The following is a 21,944-nucleotide window of genomic DNA, read 5'->3' on the forward strand; positions in this document are numbered from 1 at the left end:
TGAAGGAAACTGAAGAAAAGATTTATGCACTTCATTGTATTTTGCAAAATCTTTTATCCTACTCATGGAGGGAGGAGATATATTTGAAAGAATGTATGAGAGCCACATTTGTCAAGAAAGAAGTATGCATCCTAGAATTCCTTCATCAAATTGCAGGAAGGACAGTAAACAGCATTCATATAATGACTAGTTTATACAAACACTGTTTTTCACATCATCTGCTCTAAAAGGGTAATGGTAGCCATGACCTGCTCTCAAAAGTAGAGGAGCTGTAACTCTGGAAACTGTAGAACATCATAGAATGGAGCTAACATTCCAGTCCCTTGTCTTCTGAGTATCTGCCTAATAGTCATTATTAAACTCATTATTCTACATTTGATTAATCCCTCATCACCATGGTAATGAAGCACAACTGTACTGGTGCATGCATGCTATCCTTTTGTGCATTGTTAAGCTTGTGACCAAAAAACTACATATACCAGAATATTTGTTTTTCTTTCCTGTATGTGAATGCACACAAGGTTTTTGTGTTTTTGTTGCTGCTGCTGTGGAGTCAGTCTTCTCTCTGTCCTCTATGTCTAAGCATTTAGTAAGATACGTGTTTCCACCATTTGTGTACTTTAATTTAGTGTTTATGGGCTCTATGAGTACTTGATTTCAAGTCGTCTCTAAACTTCCTTTCCAAAACTTCCACACTTAAAACAATCTGATGGGCATTATACAACTATCATAGTTAACTGTTGTGGTGTTGCAAATCTGTGAGAAGATAACAAGGCTTAACACAAAAAAGAATCATAAGAAAATTTCCATATGTTGAAGATAAACAGTAACAGCAGCATTTACTTATTAAAGGGAAATGATAATCAAAGGTCAAATTCTAGAGCCCCTGTGTAAATAAGTAATGTTATATTATTTGTATATTATTTATCTTATCACTGATTATATAAAAAGACAACTTTTTTTTTTTTTTCCAAACAGTTCCAAAATTTGGTCTCCAAGCAGCAAAATTTCAGAGAAATTTCACATGCAAAACTCTACACATTAGGTTTTCTAGCCTTTGTAAAAGCCACACATTTTTACATTTCTCAGGGAAGCAAGAGGACAACCAGGAGTGTGCTCTGTAAGTAATTTTGTTTCTCTTGCTACAATAATTTCTGTCTCATGGGCCATAATTTTCTCAATTTCTCTGTCATTCTTGGAACAATGCTATAAAATCTCAGTTTATCCATAACATTGCTCTCAAAATCACCTTCCTAACTTGCATGACAGTCTCCAATTCTCAACTCATAAATCAAGCATACAATTAAAAGTGGTGAAACTTCTTAATAAGCAGTATGTTAGGTTTTCATGGCAAATAAAATAGCCATTCAGCTGCTGATATATAATTATCTCCATGCATTTCCAAAAATGCTAAATTGCATATAGAAGGTATCCACTTACGAATTTCTTCCCTCTATATGTTTTATACAACATACATGCTATACAACTAAATTGAACTCTTTTTACTAAAAATGTGCAGAGGCACAGAGTTTAGAACTTGATTTCCAAATGCACAAAGATATTTCAAGCAGATTATTTTTTATTGTTGATGTTCTTTTTAATTGAAAAGAAATTTTATTTTACTAGCAATTTCTGCTGTCCTGCAGCATGTGTCCTAATCCTCTCAGAGGAACTTTGTTCTTTATCCCATCCCTCTCTCCATCATGTTTTCCTTAGAATACACCTAGAACAATTTTTAAGATCAGTTGTCCCCCGAACAATTACTTCTATGTACTTTTCAGTGAAGATACTGGAATGAAATTCATATATATATTTGTTCAGGTAGATGTTTTATAAGAAGTATATTTTTTGTACAGATAGTCTGACACAAAAATTGAGCTTTAGTTAATAGAGGAACTTCACACTAAACTGTATAAATGTAGTAAACAGAAAAAAAACTTTGTTTCTTCTTCGGGGTAGGAAGAAGTTCTTTAATAAGGCCAGCGCAGGAAATAGTTGAACAAAGAGATGCTTATTGGCCAGGACTGAAACAATTCTTCATTTATTTAAAAGAATGACAGGAATCAGAAGGCAAATATTTTCCAGTATCTGGTTATCACCAGGAAGTTTCTTTGGGGACTAAGTCTAACCCCTGTGGTCCATAGACAATGTGCTACCTTTTACTTACAGACAAGCACATCTCCATGTACAGAGTGCCTTTCAGTATTTATCAAATATTGGCTGAAAGAAACAGAATTGTTCTCACTCCTCTTCAGACCATTCCATTAAATTTCCCCTGCCACTGCAGATGCCTCTATTAATTGTTTAAGCTTCAATTCCAATTGTTCTCTAAATCAGCCAGACTACGCTGAGATTTTGTAGACTCTGCAAAATATCTCCAAGGAGCTAAGATAGCTGAAACTTTTCTCCAGGTCTTCATCATGTCACATTTCAATTAGCACAACATCTCTCTCTTATCTGTTTCAGCCTTAATATGTGACACATGTGTCTTTGCTCTCTTTCTGTATATTTCATTTTTAAAACCCAGCACTCTATCTCCTTTTCTTGCACCAATCAATTAGCTTGCTCTTCGCTACTAGTATAACAATAAGTTATTCAACTTGTCTTAGTTATTGATTGGTCCTTCCTCACATATTACATCTCAGTTCTGAGAAATCAACTTCCATCTGTGGTAAATCCAAGATACCATTCTCCATTTTAAAAATTTTCAAATCAGCCTACCTACTTAGACTTTCTCTCCAGGTAGCCATAAATTTGGAGAGTATCCTTTTGTGAAGCTTTTTATTTTTTATTTTTTTCCCCACAAATACATAAATACATTCCTAATACTCTATTATAATGCCTAAAAGGAGTCTCAGCATGGTTTGTACAGTTGGTGTGCCACAATACTATGATAATATTAATACCATCACACTGTTTCACTGAGCTTTGCTTTCTGTCTATCCATTTAGTTCTCTTGCGTAATACTGTGCTACTTGACTTTTTGGGATGGTTCACATACCATGTGTCTTAAGAGTTCCTGAAACAAAATATTTCTTTCCATTTACAAGAGCACTAAATCCTTATTTAACTGTTGATTTTATATTCTGTATTTTAAAACAAATCTATACTCAGATTACATTTAAAATACAATTACTGATTCTGATGTATTTCCTGTCCTTATTTTAATAATTCTGTGATTCTTAATTTTTATGGGGAAGGTAATTACTTACTGGTTCAAGACAGGTGTATATGCGGTTTTATCTTCATCTATGATGGTGACCATCAGAGTAATGAGCTGTGCCCAGAAATCTAAATTCTTTGTTGTTGGCCCCTGTTCTTCTTTAGGAACTTCTTGTTTCTTACCCTGTTAAAACAAGATTTTAACATATTTTATATTAGAGAAATTAGAGTAACTATTATGTGATTTTTACCTACATGTTATTACTTAGTTTTGAAGACTGTCTTCGAACCTAAGACTGTTTCGAAGACTGTCTTAAGTCTACCCAGATTACAGTAGTTTGTATAATAGTCTGTATCTGGTTGTGGACATGTCAAAAACCATACATAGTGCCAAGGCACCCAAATCAGCTGAGAAATTTGAATTATAGTGCATGTACACAATTCAATGAAATACATTCTTAAAATTCTTGTTGTGCTGAAACTGAGTGTAGGTAAAATGGTCTGCTGAGATGGAACTTTAATATCCTACACAATAAATACCGAACAAATCAATTATAAGGAATATTGCTTCTTTTGTTTTAGATTAAACTATGCTGAAGTTATTGGGCTTGCTATGCTCTTCACTCTAAATGAAGAAGCAGATAAATTTCACTTTATTTTGTAATAAGAAAAAATAGCAAAAGCTATTGCCTGAAGTATTTCGCATGGAGATTTTCCAAGGACTGATAGATTGGCTAAAAGAACCAATATTTGCATAAAAATATGCATTTGTTTAAAACAGGCAGAGGAAAACAGTGCAGAGTAGGAGGGAAAAAAAAATCGCTGGAGATAGAAATACTGGGAAGAGGTACCTAGGAATATTCAAGAGGGGTATTGTCTCTCCAAGGACTTTAAAGCTGTGAGCATAACAAGTGAGTTATTTGGTTTCTTTCTTTTTTTTTTTTTAATTTTTATTTTTTATTTATTTATTTTTATTCAGGGAAATGGGATTTTGTATGCTCTTTGTAAATAAAAAGGACTGCAACCAGTTTCATATCCAAAACAGACAGTCTGAGAAGTCCCATTACATTTTTGTAACCGTCACCAGGCAAGACACGAGACACTGATATGTCAGATGGATTACCAACATGACTGTCCAGTCATTAATTAATATTTAGTAAGTAATGCAGTGTTTTATATTTCCCTGGATGGAAAGCCTACCTTTTGTGCCTTTCTGTGTAGTTATAAGTATGTATAATATTCACCCCTTAAAAAACTCTATCAAGAAATTAATACTTTCTTACCTTGTTAAAATGTATATTGTTTTACATTCCCCGTGCTTCTCATTTGTAGCCTACATATGACCAATTGAATGGACCCTGTTTCTCTTTGGATAGGCCTATATTAGTAGTATAGTGAATTAATTAAATGTTATCTTAACCTCAATTAACTTTTATCTATTAACAACATTTAGAATGGCAGAAAGGGAATTTGAGCAACACTTAATTGAAATTGTTTTTGCTGTCACTGTGGAGAATTTTAGAAAAGTATCATTAATCACCCTGTTGAATATTTAGCTGATACACAAATGATACAGCGTCAGTGTCTAATGTGACTGAAATAAAGGTGAGGCTCAGAAGCAGTTAAAATGGATGGTGTGATTAATATCACCAGCAATTTACAATTGCCCATGCAAACAAAAGAGCTTTTCAAAATGGAAATGATTTTTGGAGCATTAATGTCACTCACCAGGGCTTTCCCTGTTGTACATTATATAAGACCTTGTTTCTATAACAAAGATTTTTTCCTACTACTTTTTTTTTTTTTCCTCAGCAGCTACTGCATGTTTCACAAAAACTAAGAAAAAGGCAGTTGTAGAAGATAAAGCCAGTTCACATTTATTCCAACATCTTATCAAGAGCTATATTTCTACAAAACAACAACAAAAGGCAAAAAACTACAATGGCACATAGCTGAAACAACTCTTCATGATTTTCACATGTGGATGCGAATCACAAGAGGTAAAATTCTATTCTTCATTATGCATAACAAAAAATACGTAGTTTACAAAATTTGAGTAGCACAAAGAGGTACCCTCCATAAAAACTCTCTTGTACAGAAATCCCGTAAAGATCAAGACGAAGGCAAACGTAGAAGGTGGTTAACATGAGTTGCACACTCGTGGATATAATATGCAGGAGCCTATCACTTCTGGCCAGATGGAAATACTACTGTTTAAGTAAGAGTAGCATCATTCACAATATGATTCAGGCAAGAAATGAACCATAGTAAAGCCCCAAGCCTGCAGCGGGCCTAAGCAAGACAGCAGCTGCTAGTCTTTCCCTTGAGTGAGAGCAGGTGCTGGCCTACATATAAACCATTTCCTGTTGCTTTGGGGCTCATTGGTTTCAGCTCTCACTTCTCACAGCTCAAATCTCAGATGTACAGCTAAAACATGAACCTTCTCTGCTGCACCACGCTAGGATGAACTCAGTTTTCTTTCCTGCCTCTGAGCAGAGGAAGCCTCCATTGCGTGGGGAGGCAAGCAAAGATAAGAGAATGGTTAATGAAGAAGGCTAAAGGGTGGAACCTGGGGTAATTGGGTTAAGGGTTTTTGACACAAGGCTAATGAAATCACAGTTTTGGTTTCTACTTCATCGTTCTAATCGTGATACCAGAAATCACTCTGCAATATGGCTGGATTCAATGAAAATCCTTCAGAGCTATAGATTCCAACAAGATATATATTTAGCTGTTCCATGTACAGATATATTGGTGGCAAACTGCAACAGAAAAATGCAGAAGGTAGTCTCCTGTACAACTGTAGAGCTGATGCAGAAGTTAGGTAGTGATTTGAGTGATCTTATTCATTTCTCTATTAAAGCTAGTTTAATTAGATTCGTTTCCTCAGAATTACCTCCCACCTGCCATGAAACAGAAACTTTTCCTGTCAGTTATTAAGATATATGTGACTGATGTTTGATTACTGTTAGCGATCAGTTATTTCAAATATGGTCTATTTTTATTCATTTTAAATTTTGCTTTCCACACATTTTCACTAAAATTTCTCATATTTGGTAATAATTGTTTGTCTATAGTTTGTAAACACTTGTCTGTTTAAAGTTTCTACATACAAACTCACCTGCTGGAATACTAGTTGAAAGGGAGTAGAAAAGGCATGTAAATACAGTGAAACTGCTGCAGTTAATTCATTTTTCTAGCTGAGTGAATATTTGCTTTTTTTTTTTTTGATTACTATTTCAGGACTCCACACTGCTCTACCAATAAGTACAGGACTTGAAAATAATTGAGTAAGACAGAAATAATGTAATGACACCTTATCCATCCTTCTGTTCTAAAAAAAATGATTTGGAGACAGATATCAATTTAACTCGTTTTACATTCTCTACCAAAACAAAAAGACTATAATATCTCTGCATTTTAAACAATCTACTAAATAGGGAGAAAAAACTATTTTATGAATTCACAGATTAAAAAAAAGTGGAAGTTTTAAAATAAAGATTAGCATTTGTAGGTGTTGCAGTGCTGTGCAGAACTAAGATTACTTCATATTCCTCTTTTAACAGTTTACTAAAATGATTAGCATTTGCTGATAAACTCTGCAGACTTATCAGTACCCAGTCTAGCAACAACTTGTATTATATTTAACAAACAAAATGACATTGCAGCAGAGTAAATGCTAGCAAGAAAAGGGACTGTTTATAAGGCAAATAGAAGTGATGTTTGACGTTGCTGCCGCTATTAATTCATAGTGGTCCTTAGCTTGCAATATAACCTGTTGGAGAATAAACACATGAGCATTCAGTGTGTTTCTTGATTATTTTAGGGGTAAAAGCTGGCCTGGTTATTCTGTTATGTATGGTCATTTGGGTAAAATGTCATTGGATAGAATTAAAATCCCTCCCCTATGTTCATATTTAAAAGTTTAGTGCTCTCAGACTAAACACACTGTCAATCAAGGTTATCACAGAAAGAAGGAACAGATATCCTTTAAAAGATAAGGGGCAAAAATAATTTTAAAACAATTCTGCATTATGAAACTGGAAGCCTAATTACATAAAGACAACAAAAAATGGAATCTCAGGGAGAAGAAATGACATATAAGAAGTTTAACGAGCAACAAAAATGAGTGCAGGGAAGGGGGAAACTTTACACAGCCCTTCACCTTCTCAAAGATAATGACAACAAATGCTTCATTACTTGTGGCTATTTCATATTAGTTTCAGAAGTGTAATTTTTGCCCACCCTTCTCAGACTATCTCTACAGAATCTGTTCTCTCTCTTCGTTGCTTCAGGAAAATAGAATAAATACAATTTATCTCTGTAAAAAAAAAAAAAGAAAAAGAAAAAAAGTAATTCTGCAGACTTCCTTCCTTCTGCAATTATTCAGCAACCCTATCATGCTTATATGAAAAAGGAAATAGGGGAAAAAGATGAAGCACTTGTGTACTCAGTTGTACTTCATTACAAAGAGGTAATGTGTATATCATTTGTACATCGTGTTATTTTTTCCATATAATATACCTCTGTTTACAGTAGTATCAAGGTATCTGCAGCAAGATACATTTCAGGTGTTTTAATAGGAATTCAAATAATTCAAGAATTTCTTATTACCCAACAGCAAAAATCAATATAAACCCATGACAAATAATCATTCAGAAATTTCTTATTCATTGTGATTTGATGCTCCTGCAGCTTCATAAAGGCTTAAAGGTTACTGAGTTTATTAGACAGTTCTTATGCAGGTGAATACATTCAACTGATTTTCTAGAAGAAGAGTTCTGCCTACAGGTGTTCGTGAGAGTTTCTTACGTTTGAAGTTTGGGAGCTAGAGGTAAGTTTTCTCATCAGGATTCTCTGTCAGGAGTCCCACATTAGAAAACACACTTTCATTTCAGAAAAGTAGAATACATAGCATTTACTGCCTTTCTCAGAATGTAGGAATTCATATTTTTGATTCAAGTGAAATATGCTGTCAAATTAATTTTGATATTTCATATCATGTAGTATTAATGTTCTTATTTATGATACACTACACTGCAAATGTGTGTTTGCCTAAAAACATTACTCATCCCTCTCAAGGCAGTAGTCACCAAAATATCATTTTTCTAGTGTACCACTCAGAAGACAAAGATAGTGAACAAGAGGTAATGGGATAAAACAATGATGCTCCTTTTAGACAGTTGTATAATTCTGCAGATACAAATTCTTAATTTTAACATTATTTATAGAATAAGCTCTGGCTAGGTGAGAGAAAAAAAAAGCATTTTCAAGGCTTTTGCGTGACATCTGGGACATGACAAATACTATAATTATTTTGCAGATACAGTTCACCCTGATGGACCTGATGGACTGTTATTTAGAAATGCTTTGTAATTATCCTCTGCTTTCTTGAAGCAGCTACTAAATCAGGGATTGAAGTACACATCACAGGTGATAAAATATAAAACTGGAAAGATAGTATGTGGTTTTCAGCAAATGCTAATACTTCTCTCCTACAGTCACTGAAGTGTAACACTGGAGTTTTAAAAATTGTTTTCCAATTACAAATCTTAAATGAACAGTAATCAATCTAATTTCATCTTCCTTAAAGTCACAGGACAATTTTACAGCCATGTCCACTGCAAAGACTAATTTATGAGTTGACATTTTCATTTTGAAACTCATCTTATTAACCACTTAAGCATTCATAGCCATCTGTGGATGTTCTTATTATATGATGATCTTTCTCATATAAATAAAATGAAAATAACCCCAGTATTTTCATGTGCAGGAACACTGGAATGCTTTCTATTTACTTACTGTAAACTAACACCAATGACTAAGCAAAAGCGTGTTTGCCTTACCTGGTCCACTAACTGGAAGTAAAGATCATAGCAGTTGTCAAAAATGTATTTATAAGTTGAGTCCAGGCAGGCTGTTACACAATCTTTCACCACGGTACTAGCTCGAGGTGGGCTCTGTAATTCAAGGACCTAATAAAATATTTCATAAATGATAGAATTTCAGAATCATGTAGAGTAGAATAAATACAAGCGTTGCAATGAATATAGATCTGCAACACAAGATGAAAAGTGTTGAAATATAATAATGGTAAAAATATTAAAAAAAAATATATGTTGGCTTCAGGTGATCTTAGTTTAAAAATGCATTAAAACATACACTTCAGTTAAGCAATTAAATGGTATCTCTAATCTTTATTAGAATGAGATTATTCATATAATGAAATTAGCATACATGCCCAAGGGTTTACATCTTGAGGTTTTCTTCTTTAAGATATTAAACCATAAAATTACATGATTTTCACTGCATATCAAAGAAACAACTCTTCATTTTCTAAAGTAATAGCTTCAGCTTTTTACTCCACTTAGGATACATAAATATGAACTTGAAGTTAATGAATCATTTAATTCTCTTTATGTAGTGCCTACCACAATGACATCACAAGCTATTGTTACAAGGTGTTTTGTGATTTTGTGTTCCCATCCGGTTATATCAATTTACACCATTCTCATTCTAAAAAATCTTTCAGAACTGAACCACCTGGATATTTTGCAAATAAAAGACAATACCTTCATTCGAAAAAAAGTAATGCTGGTAAGCAGGTCCACAGTTGATTTCAGATCTTGAAGTCTTTCAGAATTGCTGGCAGGAAAGTTATCCTGTTGAATCAGGAAGAGAGGAATCACGTGAGATGGGAAGTAAAGGTATGATCCTTGAAAAACTAGGAAAAAATAATCTGGGAAAACAAAGACGATGCTTGGAAGGATTAGAAAAGTTCATCTGCTGCCTGAATTCTGCTTGTGAGAAAGTCAGTGATAAGTATCCCTTTGATGCAAATAGGAGCACTTCTGATAATGTTACTGGCTTTGTAATATGAATGTTTTAAATTACTATGATATTTTCAGAACACTGATGAAGTAAAGGTAGTACAAAAAGTCTTCGGAAGTGTTCCTAATGGAAATCATTTATGGATTTTCCATGGCACATAATTCACTTGTGGGCTTAAACTCTGTAGTAAGGTTACTGAAGGAATCATTCATGAAATTTTTGCTGCGATCTCTAGGTTAACAGGGAGACTGTTGGGAAATGCTGTTATTTAAATGGTTTCATACTAATGAAAGTCATCCTCATGCCCTGATAAAATTGGAATAACATTCTTCAGTGCTAAAAGAACTTAAAATGAATTTACATGCTCCATGAAGATTTAAGTCTTAAAAAGTGAATATGTGCAGCGTCTACTACCTGTAATGTCTTGAGGTTCTTTTAAACATTCCCTTCCCCTCTTTCCACTTTAGAAAGCAAGCCAGATGAACAGAGAAATCCCTGAGCTATATGCAGCCATTCCTAGAAGTTGAAAGGAGAGCTATAGCTGATGGAGCCCTTATAACTTATGTATCATCTAAATGTTTCATCATCCAGTGAAATGGAGAAAGAGAAGGAGTTCAGAATGGTATGATAATTGGCTGGTATTCAGTGCATGCTTCTTTCCAGTAAAGGCTGGGTTTGGAACACAACTAAGTGGAAGGAGCTTCTATGTAGCATAAATGAAATTGGGATTCCTATCATCAAGAAAAATGGGGAGTCAGATCCCAACATTCCTAGGATATCAGCTTGGTGACTGTAGAACCTCTCAAAATAAATGCAGCAGTAATTCCAATTTACACTACATAAGTCTGTGAAGGCAATTCCCAGATGAATTAACTTAATCATGTTGTGAACTAATTTAAATAAAGTTGTTAAAACCTACTCTTTCTTGAATGTCTGCTCATCCCTTGACTCACTGTTAGCTTTTGGGGAAAAAAAAGGGAAAGAAAGAAAGAAAAAAACGTTTTCAAATTGAGAAAACAGATAAAATGCTTCAATTCTCTAGTTTTTTTGTTCCTAAGGATTTGAAGTCTCCTGTTAGCACTTAGTATTTCAGTTTCTATGCCACAAGAGGGATTAATCTCTAAAACTCTAAAACAGATAAAGCACACAGGGACCTTTGTGGGAAAACACATTTGAGTTGTCCTCTAGGTAGAATATGGTGCACATACCCTGTATTTAGATAAATCAATCCTCAGCGAATTATGCAATTGATCCAGAAGTTTTATGAACTTTTCCCTCTGTAAAATGAAAACAAGAATATTTTGCAATAAGAACTGGCACAACTTTGTAATCAAGGGTAAAATTATAGCTTGCACTCCCCCCCCCTTTTTTTTTAAAAAAAAAAAAAAAAAAAAAAAGAGAATGCATTTATCTACTAATTTACATTCTTAATTCATTTGAAAGATAGATTGTTTTCCATTGTCTCATATAAAAGTCCTGGTCTGAGATATCTTTTACAACCGTGTTTTTGCTTTCTAAGCTATATTGTAATTTACCTGGTATGCATTCAACACTGTGCAGCTATGCAATGCATTAGTGAGGTGATGGACACTCTCCTAAACAGTATTTTCCTTTCTTAATGATTGACACATTCTTAAATAACTCAAGCAAAATACCTAGAAATTGAAAAACATTGCCCAAAGTCTCTGACCAAAAATGCAGTAAGAGCATCAATTCAAAGTCCATAGTTATGTTATCAGCCCATACTAAAACAGATGAGCTTGTAAAAGTTTTTTATTTGCCTTGTAATTGCTTACAATCTTGAAGAAAACACTTTCTCCTCCCTTTAATATGTAAGAATTTATGTTCATTTACAGCAGAATTTGATGTAAAAGTACGATTGAAAATAACACTTCAGAAAACATTTTGCTGTGAGATAGTCAGCTGATTTGTGCCATTTCCAAGTAATACTAATGAGAGTTTTTAATTACCAGTCTTCATATTAGAATATATACCATAGTCCACTGCACAAAATCTGCATACATCCTTGCCAGCCTATGTGAAAGTTGCAGTCTATTGGAAGTAGCAAGATCTGATAGCTCTCAGAATGCTATCCCTCAAATTGGATACACACTAATTTGAAACCAGAGTCCTTCATGCACTGTCACTTGTCACTCAGTGAAGCACTAACCTACATCCAAACCCACTAATTTGGCATGGTTCCCATAAGGATTTTTTTTTTTTTTTTTTTTGTCATGCTATAAAACTACTGAAATATTCAGTCAGCCAAATCCTTCCCAGCTGCAGCCTGAGGACTTGAATTTGAGATGCTCTTTTTGATGAAGTGCAGCTATCCACTAACAAATGCCTTTTGGCCAAGAGAGAAAAATAATATAATATTTTGCCTATAAGTCAATCGTTTGAAGAAGGATCTCCAAATCTCTATTAATGATGCTTACTACTGTCTTTCCATCCATCTGTTGAACTATGAATTGGATTGGAACTTGCGTCAAAGGTAAACTGGCATTAACATCAGAGAGAGGATTTAATCTCTCTTCAATCTGAGGATAAAAGAAGGTAGTTCTGATCATTAGCAAAATGGAAGGAAAGAGCAGAAAATCTATTCAAAACATTCTAAATTTCAAAATCTGGGTAAAACTCGAAAGTCTAATTGGGCTTGAACATGGAAAGAGTTGTGTTGTTTCAACAGAGATGTAGAATCATACCATAATAAACCATCAATGAGTTTATAAAAAAAGTAGAGTAAGTACATAGCAAAATAAGTACATATTTCAGTGTCATGGTAAAACAGTAATTAAATCATAAATATTCTGATAGTGCTTTTCATCTATGGAACTTTTTTACTTTCTAGAATGGAGCAGCATTAATACTCTTATTTCAAAGCAAACCTCTAGCAGCAGGAGATAAAATTCCATTTCAAGAACATGCTATCTCCAAACTAAAGACACAGACCTGGGTTCATATACATGGGAGTTCTTCCACCAACCTTAACATTTAAAATGAATTAACATTTACAATAAGTATTTTCCTAAAAAAAATACTGCATGGACTTAAATAAGTGATTATTTAATGGAACTTACATACAGACTTCTGACATCCCCTAAATTTAAAAATACGTTATTGCATTAGTATTATTAGTGTTAGTACTATTTTAGGAGTATTTAGAACTAACTGTTAATTATTTACTGTATTTTACTGTAAGCTGTAGCACTAGATCCTAAGAACACTCAAGATTCAGCAATAATAAAAAACAATCTTTGGTATTATTACTACACAAAATGTTTTGTTTTTTTTTTTTTTAAACATGAGTTCTATCTTAAAGATGCTTGCGTATGAAATGCAGACATGTTTTGTTTCAACTATTTGAAGTATGAAAAATTTACACAGGAATGTTGTCCTTAATCCTTGCCAGCCTATGTGAAAGCAGCAGACTGTTGGCAGTAGCAAGATCTGATAGCTCTCAAAATGTGTGACTGTATCCACATCACCCTCAAAATAGGATATTTCCTATATCAAACACTGTTTGCTACAAATCAAAATTTCTTTTACCACCCAGAGCAATTTTTTTCTTTAAAAAACTAAAAATTTACACTTGTTCCAGGCACAGATTGGATTAATTTATTTGGCATAATCTGATAATTGTTTGTGACTTCTGATGGGAAGACAAAAGCAAAATTAGAAATAGATCTTCCTTGGTTTACTAGTTCAAATGTATAATTTCATAATGTTGTCTTGAAAATCTTGAAAGTCATGTGTTTCTATTATTCTTAATGATGGAAGAGAGGATTACAACCTCTGACACTACTTCACACCACTATAATTTGTATTTATTAAATTTTAATTGTGTTATATTTAATTTAATGTCAATAAACTGTTTTAAAGAAAATTTTATAATGTTTTCATACATACTGTTAAATGAGAAATGATTAGATATCATATACAAATAAGGAAAGGAATGAATGCATTTTTCAGCATCAAATTGTGTTTATAATCTACCTCTGTCTATGTGATGTGTAATAGTAGAGATATGAAAGCAACGCCTTTGAACTACTGGTTTTCTTTCCTGCTCTCGTAGTCCCAGTGAAGGCAAGGGAATAGATTAGACAGTGTATTTTAATTTTGTTGTCATATTTTATCTACACTCTAAAATATATATCCGTAGAAGGAAAATCAACAACAACAAAGTACTACCACATCTTGAGATTCTGGTAGTCTGCCTGAAATTTCTGACGTCTAGGACCAGGGCTTGGACAGTGCACCGTATTTTGGCAAAAAAAAAATAATAAAAAAAATTCAATTGTTATAGACATGTTATCTGCAAGTATTTATGGCTAGATTTATTAGGTTAGTATGAGTTTGCTAATGACATGCCCCAAGAAAGCAATTGTAACCTGTAATTAGTCTAGTGCAGTTAGTCTGCAAGACCCATTGCAATAAAGATAAAAACTGGTTGTTAAAGATTTTAGTTCTATATGTGTGTGCTGTTTTTTTCTACCCTATACTCCTTGCATATAACCACATAGGGGTTTTAAAAGGAAATGAATAGTATCTTCTTTAGTTTTTATAGTGATTGATTGTAAACTCGGTAAAATCTTCAAAAGCTAACTTCAACACTCATTCTTTAAAATGACCAACTTTTTTTTTAATTATTATTTTGAATTTAGGAGTTAACATTGTATCATATATTAGAAAATAAGGATCAGTATTCTACTGAAAAATAAAATCTACTTACCCCAAAGTTAGTAGCTGCAAACCTATCTGAGGCAGATACATTAGTTGTTGCTGTAGTATGAGCATAGAAAGCATTTATATTGGCCAACAATGTACTCATAACTGCTGGAACACCAGGGCACATATATTTAGAAGACAGACAGGAAAAGTGCCTGTAATTCAAACAAACTGACAGTTATTTAAGGTGGCAAGGATTATGCACTTTCTGTCACCACAATTGCTTTTCAGCTGCAATGGTGTGATTTTCAAGCTATTTCATGACAAATTGTATAGATAAAAATGAAAAAATCCAGATGCTTGATATAATTACCACTTGTTAAATGCTGATATTTTCAAATAGAACACATCAGAGTCACATTTGCTTCTCACTCTGTTAATCCAAGGAGAAAATATAATTTAACTATCTTAATTGCTATTAAGCAAAACATTAATTATTAAACACAAACTTAAAACCAAACATGAACTTTCAATCATAAAAAGCCACAAGTGGTCTATACTCAATTAGAGGAGAATTTAACTGATAATAATACAAAGACTCAAAACATTATTTTACTGTGGCTTATATTTTAGGCACCTTTATTATGAAAGGCGAACATCAACTTTCGGGTTCACCATGATTTGACTTCTGCCTAACTGAAATTGCTGCACTTTGGCTCAGGACAGTCTGTTAATCCTGAACCAGCTTCATGTTGGAAAATGTAATTTTTAAAGATACAGAAATCCATCATTGAGCAGGTTTGGGGCTTCAGGAGAGAAAAGGCTTTATCCCCCAATTTCTGCTGAGTCTGAGGAGATTTGTTCTCCCACAAGCCTGTAGTTGCTGTCCACCTCCCTACATCTGGAATGTTTTGATGCCAGAGAAAAACTACAGCACAGCCAGTCCTGTGGCATGGAGCTTGAACTAACAACTATACTGCACAGTGTACTGCAAGCACATCACATAAAAATATGGACATGCATTTATTTATACAGCAAGATACACTACTGGAACATGTAAATGAAGCTCAGAGTGATGAACTCAGTTGACTACTGATGGCTGAAGCTGTCAGTAGAAGGATGAAAGATTTGATGAACCTTATACTCCCGTTATGAGTAGTTCAGTTAGAACTGTTTAAGGTACTTGTGAGATCTGGCACTCAGCAGTTTCCTACTCCAGTACATAGAGCTATATAGGTCACAGTACAAATATGAGAATTCATGCCCATATAATGTTAAATTCTACAGTAAAAGAAGGAAGAGTGAAAAGGAAGAAACTGCCACATTGCAGCACATGAGTGCAACTGGTCCCCAAGCTCAACGCATCCCTCAGGATTCCAAGATTTAGCCATACCAATGTTCAGAGTTGATAACTGAAAGTATTTTTGATGCAGTTCTAGCTTGTATTCAATAAAATCTTGTAAGAATTTGGGAGGAGTGCTGATCACAAACATAATAACAATGTGACATGATTTTGTATTAGGTTTTGAATAGTTCTGACTCCCTGACTTGCTAGTAACCTTTGTTTCACTTTTTGTAAAGAAACCAAAGACCATTACTGCTCACAGCACCTTGGACAAAGAAGTACAAGAAACCACTAACCCTGACTTCCACCCAGGTCTGAGTGGAAAAAGCTCTGATTTTTATAAAGTTTTTTTCGTGGGAAACTAGAATTCATTAGGTAACATTTTAAACACTGTTGAGCAGTGAGAACATAATGGCAGGCCTAAATTAGGTCATCCAAGAAAAAAAAAAAGTTAATCTGTTGTAAGTATACAGTATTTGAACTGGAAGGAGTTCTTATATAACTCATTTACTCTAAATGTTAAAAAAAAAAAAAAAAGTCAGAAATACCAGTTTTAAGTTTACCTGTTTACTTGTTCAAAATAAGAAGTATGTTTGTTATGTACAAAGAACTTATATATATATATATACTTATAACATATATAACATATAACTTATATATATATATATATAAAAGCATAAGAGATAGAAGATGTATGAAAGACCTAACACAGGAAGAAAGTGAATAACATTATTGCAAAACATGAAATTTCAAGATCTGCAGTTAGGCAGGATTGTGAAGAAGATAAGGGGATAAGGGATAAATGAATACAGATAAGAAAGATACTGAGGGGGATTAGCCAAGGAAGAAGTGGTGAAAACAAGGATGCAGACAACAGAACAGGGTGAAGAAACTCTAATCACTCTGCAGCTCTATGCATGTCTTAAGGTCCTGTCTTGGCAGTACGCTCCTCCTAACAGGAGTATCTGGCTCCTCCGTACAATTTTTCCTTAAGAGCATAAGCAAAGCAGTGTGTTGGGCCAGTACCATATGGGTCTAGTGCCCATTCAAGAAATTAACTTGAATTTTGACCGAACTTGGTCCTGCTGAACTTAAGCCAAGTAACCTTCAGAGCTGTCACTGCTCAAATAATCCTCAAACCACGTCACTTCAGTTTATTTGAATCTTGTAATTGGTTTCTGTTCCTAAAGATATTAAAACAAACAAACAAGCTCTTTACAATTCTTACAAGCCTACACACACACATTCCACCTATGTTACTTTTTCTGATACCCTCTTAGTCTCCCAGGGGTCCTCTGAATTCCTTCACTGTGAGACCTGCCTGATGTTCTTATGAGTGACCCTCTTCATCATATTCCCACTCTCTGATGTTCTAAGGGTCCAGAAGTTTGCTTCTGCTAATGAGATAACAATGTCTTTTCCAGGGTCTCTCACATCACTGGCGTAGTCTATTTGCAGATGTTTTTCTTAATAGTCCTTTAGGCAATCTGTTATTTCACATCTGTCAAACAACTCTTACTTTTTCAGTTAGCCTATATTTTTTGGTTACGTGTATAATTTAAAATGGAGATTGGGATGTGCTGCAGAAGGCAGCACATGAAGGTGCTTCTTTTGCTTTTCAGGTACTCCCTCTCAGTTCACAGACTCAGACTATGAATGCTCATTTACAGATTCAGAAATGAGCTGAAAATAATACTCTGCCAGTACCTCACATTGCTCCAAAACAAACCCTCTCCAACACTTTCATTTACTTCAGAAATGAGACATCTAAATTGCAATGTTTATTTCATAAATCTGTGTCAGGTCACAGACACGTTTAAAAAGAAGGAAACTCCAAAACTCTCCAGATGTCCAGGTTCAGGAATCAATCGTCATTAATGTGCCTGATCTCTTTTGCTCAGTACCTAGATATCAGACATGGGTTCTCTAAAATTATTGGCCAAACAATTCTTAACATCCTTAGTTAATGAGACAGGTTACAAAACCTGTACATTTGAAGACAAAGACAGACATTTGAAATACTACTCACATCAACTACTCACAGCAAGGTAAATGTGATCCTAAATACAACCACCTATCATTACAGCTAGGTTATCGCTATGGTCAGTGTAGGACAAGTCTCAGACTCATCCTAGGTTTAAAGTGTGCTTTAATTGTCGATGAGTGCTTAGAGTATGTGTGTGATCCATAAGGTAGTTTAAACTAAAGATGTAACCAACTTGCCCTGAAATTGAAAAGCAATTACCTGGAAAACTTCTAAAATCATAATTTTCTAACACTTTTGCATCTCACTAGATAAATCCTCTTATAATTTAAGTCAGTTTCCAAGAAAATGATCAGGCCATTAATTATGCATGTACTAACACCTAAAGAAAATCCCACCACGTATTTGTATTCATATTCTTTTATTTATTTATTTATTTATTTTGCTACTTTAGAGTATCATTGCAAGTCTCTGAAGTATTAAGGACATAAGATTACAGCAGAAGTTGACAGTGTGATGAAACAAGGTTTTAATCCCCCCAAAGCTAGGCTAAGGAGCTAAATAATTGCTGGATTTTCTAGTTTACATAGAGTCTGGAAGAGAAGAGATCCAGCTGGGGATGGGAGGCAGGAGAGGCACACTTATATTAAAGAGAGTCTAGGGCTTCAGTCTTCATATGAGGGGTCCTTTTGTATCTGCAGCCTTTCAAGGCCAAGCCAGGAGACCGACTTCCGGGGCTTTCTCTAGCATTACACTCTATTTAAAGTATTTTCATGCTGGGTTTATATATCACATCCTTGCATTGATATGGTGGCATATATTGATACTTAAAACTCCTATCATGCTAGTCATGTTCAAAGTGCTTTGCAAACATTTCTCAACATTCCTAGAAGGTAGATCATTAAGTGCTATTATCTAAATTTTGTAAAATTGAGAGAAACTGCTCAAGTATACACAGCAAATCAATCACATGGACCTGGACTAGAACTCAGCATTCCCAGCTCATAGTGATAATACCAAACCTTCATTCATTGCCAGTATTTTTCAGAAGTGCTTTTAAATACCTCAACATGAATCTGATAAAGATGTGACCAAGCTACCTACTTAAGAAAATGTTTCAACATGTCTCATATGTTTTCTACAAAGTGGAAAAACAATAATTTCCTTTGTATAAAATAAAATAGTGATATCAGATTATTGTCGCCAGTTTCAGGTAACCTTAAAGTTAATAGAAATCTCATCAGATCTATTTACCACATGAATTTTGAGAAACACATGTAGAGATTATCAGAACTATCTTTGAAAAAATTGACAACAAAATAATTAACACGTAATTGTATCACTGACTTCAAATTTCCAGAAATCTTCTAATAGACCTAAAGATCCTTAGCGCATGAGTAACCCTAAGCTGGAAATAAGAAGGCACTAATAACTCCAATTACTCTCAGAGTCATACTTCTGGTGTATGCTCTGCCAAGGGGACTCAGCAGCAGTTGCTATGTGAGAAACCATTAATATTGTATTGACTGCCCTCAGGAAACAAGACGGACTGTGGAAAAATAGTTTGGGTCAACATTTTAAGTTCAGGGAGATCTCTTCTGCAGGTTCATCTAATGAGTAAATGTTGAGCTACCATCTTGAAAACAGACCCAAATTGTATTTATTTGTTGTAGGGAAAATTTGAACCTATTGATATAATTTTGTCATGCCCTTACTTAGATCACTGCACTGTTCTACCTGTAATTTGGTTAGTGATGTTGATGACAGCATCAGTGTCAAGCAACAGTTATGTGAATTTTTGCTTCTCTGTGTCTTTAATAAAATTGTCAAAATTTACAGAACCATGTTTATCACATGCAATAATATCCATGACTCTGAGAGTGCTGATAACCCATGTAAAAAATTTGAAAGCCAACTGGCTTACTAGTACTTGCTACAATAAAATAAAATAAAATAAAATAAAATAAAATAGAAAAATAAAATAGGAAACTTTATTCCTTGTCTTTGTAGATCCTTGGAAACAGCAGCCAATAGCATGAGTAATAACTAACACTTCACATTTGGCACATGATATCACAGCAAACATTGTCAAGTCTCACATACTTTGGAGTATATATTGCACTGCTTAAGCTAGAGCCCTGTGTTTAAAACCAGGTCTACTGGCCTTATTTTGCAACTTTCCTACCATTCAATTTCCTGACCAACTGTCAGTGCAAAAATTTAATTTACAAATTATGAGACATACTGTAGAAATATTCTGCAACTAGATTCTTGAGTGTAAAATGCTTACACAGTGTTCCTTTGGGCCAAGTGATTAGGTTCAAATTGTCTCTCTGTTCTATGGGAGAAAATTGCTTGCTTTTAGTAGGAGGATATTGTTACAAAATGGAATCTAAATCAAGAAGCTGTAAATTGCTCCCAACTCTTAAAGTTGTTCTAGGAGAGAAACATGATTTCAAACACAAATAAAACCAACAGGTAATAGTCCAAAAGATAATTTGACATGACAAATCTACAGTTTCTTCACTACTCTTCTCCCCAAAGTCTGGACACACTGAGACATGTCTACAGATGAATCAGCAAAACAATATATACGTATATATATTCGTATGCAAATATTGAGATTACATTCATTACTGATTTTATTCCTAACTAACTTAAACAAGTTGTGCTCTTAAGTATTATGTGGACTACCCCTCAAATAGGGATTACTGGTAATTAAAATGGAACTTTTTAAAATGCAAATGGACATGGGTATTGGGGCAATGAGATCATAGTCTTGGTTTCCTGTGTGAATTACTTCTGACTACCAATTTCAAATTCACTTTCTTATTATACTTGCCGGAAATGCTGGGCTTGCAGTTATAAACAGTAAGGAAATTGGTGGAAAAGGTACAGAAGAAAACAAGAACAGAAAGAGGACAAGCCGAAGTAGGTCATGTAACTTAAAATGACTTAGTTAGAGTTTTTGTGCAAGGATTTCTGAAAAATATGTTGCAGTATTTGCCCAGTTCCAAGTTAGACGTTCAGACTAAATTTACTTCCTTTTAATCAAAGTCTGTATGTTATGTTTTATACTAATATAAAAATAAAGCATCTTCTTAATATGAAAATGGAACCCATTGCTAACCCTGTTAAATGAAAAAGCTTTTAAAATGCCTGCATGTCAATTATATTTCTATTTTTACAATGCTGACTTCTGCTACATTTGAATTTTAAAAGTCAGTTTCAAACTTTCCAGTACTTTGATTTTTTCCTGTAGTTTTTCACACAATCATAATAAAGACATGAAAGAGGAGAACCTTCAAAGTCACCTTTTCAATTAAGACTGCTCAATTGAGTACAGCCATGCTGTACTGAAGTAACAAGCTACTTGGGCCGTAGGTAAGAGGAAACACTAATGCTAAATAGAGACCTGCTTTATTTCCCAAGCAAAATGGTAATAATAAACCTCCCTTGGCATCAATAGCTGTTGAGGATTCATCTCCTATAACCCTGAGTTATTTTTTGTACGGATAGCAAGAACAATTTTATCACTTTAGAGATTAACATTTTGGTAAAACTGGCATATCACTTTAAATCAAGTTATAAAATTATAATACTATGCTAGTTAATAAGTACCATATATTAATCAAGATGTAAAGACATAAATGGGTGTTGGAAATTTAAACATGAACAACCAATCACTAGCAAAGAATAGGCAATCAGAAATTCCAACTTCTATTCATGAAACTAGTTCATGAACTCCTCCATAGGTAGTAGGGATATACAATACCATGGGGGAACTGTCAAGTATAATTAATTCTTCCGTGCAATGTTAAGGTCCTTGGAGGAAGAACATTAAACAAGTATATATTACAAATATACCCTCTCCCTTTCTAATAGACATCCAGAACAATAATTCACAATTAGCTATATTAAGGGAAAGAGATGCTCATTGCAATACCAGATGTT

General features: G+C 34.1%; 1 protein-coding gene across 2 annotated transcripts in view; it reads right to left on the reverse strand.

The window, feature by feature from the left end:
• Positions 1-21,944, reverse strand: part of UNC13C (unc-13 homolog C) — a 171,207-nt gene that overhangs the window by 60,229 nt on the left and 89,034 nt on the right. For both annotated transcript variants that reach the window (XM_083850451.1, XM_083850452.1), the window contains 5 exons: positions 14,726-14,876; positions 11,202-11,270; positions 9,735-9,824; positions 9,009-9,137; positions 3,213-3,346 (listed from right to left, as the gene is read on the reverse strand). In XM_083850451.1, the coding sequence (XP_083706577.1) occupies positions 3,213-3,346; positions 9,009-9,137; positions 9,735-9,824; positions 11,202-11,270; positions 14,726-14,876 (573 nt within the window). The remainder of the gene's footprint in view (positions 1-3,212; positions 3,347-9,008; positions 9,138-9,734; positions 9,825-11,201; positions 11,271-14,725; positions 14,877-21,944) is intronic.

Source organism: Anser anser (assembly GCF_964211835.1).
Source record: "Anser anser genome assembly, chromosome: 10".
In the NCBI taxonomy this organism is placed as follows: Eukaryota; Metazoa; Chordata; class Aves; order Anseriformes; family Anatidae; genus Anser; species Anser anser.